The sequence below is a fragment of the Corylus avellana genome, chromosome 8 (genome assembly GCF_965113065.1).
Source record: "Corylus avellana chromosome 8, dhCorAvel1.hap1.2, whole genome shotgun sequence".
Taxonomy (NCBI): Eukaryota; Viridiplantae; Streptophyta; class Magnoliopsida; order Fagales; family Betulaceae; genus Corylus; species Corylus avellana.
The window spans coordinates 10971123-10976017 of NC_142497.1; the positions used below are offsets into that span (position 1 = coordinate 10971123).

Below are 4895 nucleotides of genomic sequence, written 5' to 3' on the forward strand. Positions count from 1 at the left end.
AAAAGGAAATCAAGAGGATACAATTAGTGTTCATAGTCTTTTTTTTTTTTTTTTTTTTTTTTACAATTTTACTATTCTCAAAAACATTGATGGGTTCTTCTCTATTTCTTTTGAAATTGTGAGATTTTTTTTTTTTTGATAAATAGAATCTAGTTAGTGTTTATAAAATAGCCATTCTAATTTTTTTGAACATTGTTCTTAAAAATATGAGGAGTGCTACACATTTAAATTTTTTTTTTATTTTTTTTAAATGTTAGTTTCCAAATGATGTGTTACCATCTCATGAGATTTATTATTTTGAAAATTGTGTCACCAACTTATTGGATGATGATACATTATTTGAGAATAACTTTTGGAAAGAAAGTCTTGGGATGTCTAGCATTTCCCGAAAAACATTTATTGGCTCCTCTATTTCATTTAAAATGGAGATGATCCTTGTCCAACATATAGAGTTGTGCTATTTTTTCAACTCTTGTTCATTTGTTGTTAAATTTTATTTCAAATCTACTATAAAATTGGTAAGACTTACACGTGAGTCTTATAAATTTAAGAAAAATGATAAAAATTAGACAAATGATAAAATTCATTCATTTTTTAACCATTTTTTAATCATCTCTGTAGAATGAATGAATTCACTATTAAATAATTTAAATTTATGTGAAACAAGATCTTCTTCTTCATTTGAACTGAATAATATTTAGTTAGTTATATACGAATGATATGATGTCTTTTCACTTTTTAAGGAGACAAAAATACCCTTCTAATACAACTAATTAAATATTTTTCAGTTCATTTAAACTTAAGAGGATCCTAATTCAATTTATGTGAAGTTCACAAATCTAATGGTTGATCTATTAAATTTATAAAATGAGTTAAAAAAATGAAAAGAATATTGATCTGAACTGTTTTTCTAAAACTAATTTTTCATCTAATTTTTCACCCCATCTATTTTTCTAAAACTAATTTTTCATCTAATTTTTCACCCATCTAAAATAATATAAATAGAATTAAATAGAATTTCAAAAAAAAAAAAAAAAAAAAAAGAGAGGAAAAAATAGCATTTCTTATACCATAACAATTAATACAGGTAAATACAGTAATGACAAACCGCGGAGGGCGTTTCCGTCATTGAACTCGTCAAAATTCTGAAAGGGCCAAAACATGCATAGAAACCGAGACCTTCGGCAGCATGTGAACTGAACAAAACTCGCCACTTTCTTAACGGCAACCTGCAAAACCCTGTTTCTTTTGTTCGCTTGGATTTCTTTATTTTTATATTATGGAAATGGAAGCACCAGAACCCAACCAAACCCATTCAAGAAACTGAAGGGATATTATCATTTTTACCAATTCAACATAAATATTTTTTTATCTTCTATTCTTTATTTTTTGTACCAAAACAAACTCAAACATCCTCTTCAATCACTGTTTCTTCCTTTCCACTTCATCGCAGACCAAGAACTGAAAGCCATATTGGAACTACTATCACCTTTTACCTGCCGGGGAGTTCTTCTGGGTTTTCTTGTTCATAAATGAGATGAGATGGGGGAGGTGAGAAGACCCACAAAAAACAGGGGATTCTATGTGAGGATGAGGCTCTTGCACACCAAAAATGGCAGACCCCAAGAAAAGAACTTCTTTTACAGATACTACAAATGGGTCCTCTGGTTATCCCTATCCCTCTATCTCTTCAGCTCCTATTTCATCACCAAAGACAACAAACCTCCCTCTCTAGCCAAAACCCGTGTCTCTTCCGCATCTCGCGCTCTCTACGAGTCCACCAACGCCAGCCTCCTCCAACAACCCATAAGCAATCCAGGTGAAGAATCGTTTTTCCTCCCTCAACCTGTTGCTCAAAATTTTTATTAAGATTTATTTATTTATTTATTTATTTGCAACAGCGTTGTTGAATAACTTGAAGATTTTCGTGTACGAGCTGCCGCCGAATTACAACACGGACTGGCTTTCAAACGAGCGGTGCAGCAGCCATTTGTTTGCGGCGGAGGTGGGCATCCACAGAGCCTTGTTAAACAGCGATGTGAGAACTTTTGATCCTTATGAAGCCGACTTTTTCTTCGTGCCCGTCTACGTTTCCTGCAACTTCAGCACCGTCAATGGGTTCCCAGCGATTGGGCACGCAAGGAGTCTCATATCCTCGGCCGTCCGGCTCATCTCCTCCGAGTACCCGTTCTGGAATCGGACCCGGGGCTCCGACCACGTCTTTGTCGCCTCTCACGACTACGGAGCCTGTTTCCACGCAATGGTGAGAGAAAAAAAATAAATAATAAATCAAATCTCTTGTATCTGGCTTCTGGGTTTTTGCAAGGGTTTTCTGTGTTCATGATTATTGTGTTATGTTTTGTTTTGAAGGAGGACGTGGCGATTGCGGATGGGATCCCTGGGTTCTTGAAGAACTCGATCATATTGCAAACCTTTGGTGTCAACTATAAGCATCCGTGTCAGGATGCGGAGAACGTGCTAATCCCACCATATATTCCGCCGGATAGTGTACAGACGGCCCTGGAAAATTATCCGGTCAATGGGCGGCGAGATATTTTCGTATTCTTCAGGGGTAAAATGGAAATCCACCCTAAGAACGTCAGCGGCCGATTCTACAGCAAGTAATTGGTTCATCATTCCCTCTAATCTAATCAATATCCTAATCATAGCTTTTGTTGTGTTCTAATTGACCAAATTGCCCTCGCGATGTTGATCTATTTCCCGTATTGTCGTCGTTCTGACTTTTGCCATTGTATTTATTTTTGTGGTAGGCGCGTGCGGACGGAGATATGGCGTAAATACAACGGCGACCGGAGGTTTTATCTCAAGAGGCAGAGGTTTGCTGGTTACCAGTCAGAGATTGCGCGGTCCGTTTTCTGTTTGTGCCCTCTGGGGTGGGCCCCGTGGAGCCCGAGGCTGGTTGAGTCGGTCGTGTTGGGATGCGTGCCGGTGATCATCGCCGACGGCATTCGGCTGCCCTTCGCCTCGGCCGTGAATTGGACGGAGATATCACTCACGGTTGCCGAAAAGGACGTGGAAAAGTTGGGGCCGATTCTTGAACACGTGGCGGCGACCAACCTGAGCAACATACAAAAGAATCTGTGGGACCCAAGGAACAGGCGGGCCCTAATGTTCAACAATCAGGTCCAAGAAGGGGACGCCACGTGGCAAGTGTTACATGCTCTGGCTCAGAAGCTGGAAAGGTCGTACACTCGGGGGTCGGGGGTTTCGAGCCAATGGGCGTCGGACACGTAAGGGAGCGGGCTTTCAGAGTGCCAGCTAATTGTAGTTAATGGAGCACAGCTGGATTTTTCTTGGACTGCCCACAACATATCAGAAGACGGAATTTTATTTTGATGGTGGGGTCCTATTTCGAAGAATTTTTTGGGCAGGTGGGTTCGCGACGAGATGCCCAGCTTTGATTGGCTGGTTGTTGTGGGGACGAAATATAATTTATGCAAATGCAGAGGAGAAAAATTAATTTTTTTGTTGTTGGATATAATACTGTATTTAGGGGTCATAGTGATAGATGATGGGTGCTTGTTCGTGCAGATCGATCCCGCCAAATTATGTGCTGTAAATGATTCGCGTGAGAGCATCTGATACATGAAATGAATCAAAGCAAATTTTGTACATTTTCTTTCAATGTTGGTCTTGTCTGTCAGTCTGTGTGTGTTGCTGTTTGGCACGTGACGAGAATTCCAATGTGGATTATTTTTTAATTTAATTAAATGATGGGGCAGCGTAAAAAGGACAACTTTTTTTTTTAAAATAGTGGGAAAGCTGGGGGCCACAGGGTTTAAGGACGTTGGCAGGGTGGCAGTTGAGAGTTGAGAGGTGTGTCAGAGAGCTTTAATTATGTGAAATTGTGAAATTGTTAATGGTGGTGTCAGAGTCACGGATACGGTTCCCCAACCGGAGATGGAGGGGCATTAACGTCCAAACCGGCTCTATTCTTCTCGTCTGTAGTCTACCCCTTGTCCCATTCCCAGTGCGCTTCGCGGAAAGGGCGGTGGTTTTTTTTATTTAATGTGACATTGTTGAATTATTTCTTTTATTGGTTTATTATTTCAAAACTGGAACTACATGCAGATTGGGGTAGGGCCATTGTCACTCCAGTTTTGATTTTTGATTTTTTTTTTTTTTTTTTAAATATGCTTTAAAATGTGAATTTGGATAAAAATTTATTGGTTTGGTCCCGGGCGCCCATTAAAAAGCAGACAAAAAATTTGAAGTTTTAATGCGCTTTACATTTGTGTTGCGTGACTGTTTATGTTTGATAAGTTTTAATACATTTTACAGGATTAAATTGAAAATTGAATTACATTAAAAAAAAATATTTATTTTTTATTTCGTTTATATTTTGTTAACATTGAATGAATTATAATTTTATTTTTTTTATATATTAATTTCGTCTAGAATTTTAATATATTTCTCATCAATTATTTGGTCCCCCATTTAAATATATTTTTAATTCACGCTTTGGCTCTTGTCGATAAAATTTTTTGGTTCCGCCCCTAATTGTTGGGGTGATTGAATTTTTAATTAGGATTTAGGTTTTAAAAATTTATTTGGTATATTATCATTTTTATTATAACATGTGGCAAAGCATAACTCATGACATTATTAAGATTGACAACTCAACTACTAATAAATTAAGTTGGAAAGTAATATTTTTTACTTAATTATTTTATAAATTATAAACTACAAAACTCATCGGTTTGTAAATGACTTTTTAATACAATTTACACTACTCTTAATCCCACGTATTGTGTTTGGGTTTCCGTGACATTGTTACAATTACCGAGTTCTTAATTAGGATTTACGTCCCAAGTACTGTATTTCGGATCAGGATGTCTTCAAATTTCATTGAAGTTGTGAATTTCGGGTTCATT

The 4895-nt window shown here is 37.3% G+C and overlaps 1 protein-coding gene across 1 annotated transcript; it reads left to right on the plus strand.

Annotated features, from left to right (window-relative positions):
- The first annotated feature begins 1193 nt into the window (after positions 1 to 1193).
- FRA8 (Exostosin family protein) lies at positions 1194 to 3649 on the plus strand. The gene is made up of 4 exons (XM_059574835.2): positions 1194 to 1819; positions 1902 to 2263; positions 2371 to 2621; positions 2772 to 3649. The coding sequence occupies exons 1-4, from the start codon at positions 1543 to 1545 to the stop codon at positions 3253 to 3255; spliced, it is 1374 nt and encodes a 457-aa protein (XP_059430818.2). The 5' UTR covers positions 1194 to 1542; the 3' UTR covers positions 3256 to 3649.
- Positions 3650 to 4895: the final 1246 nt, after the last annotated feature.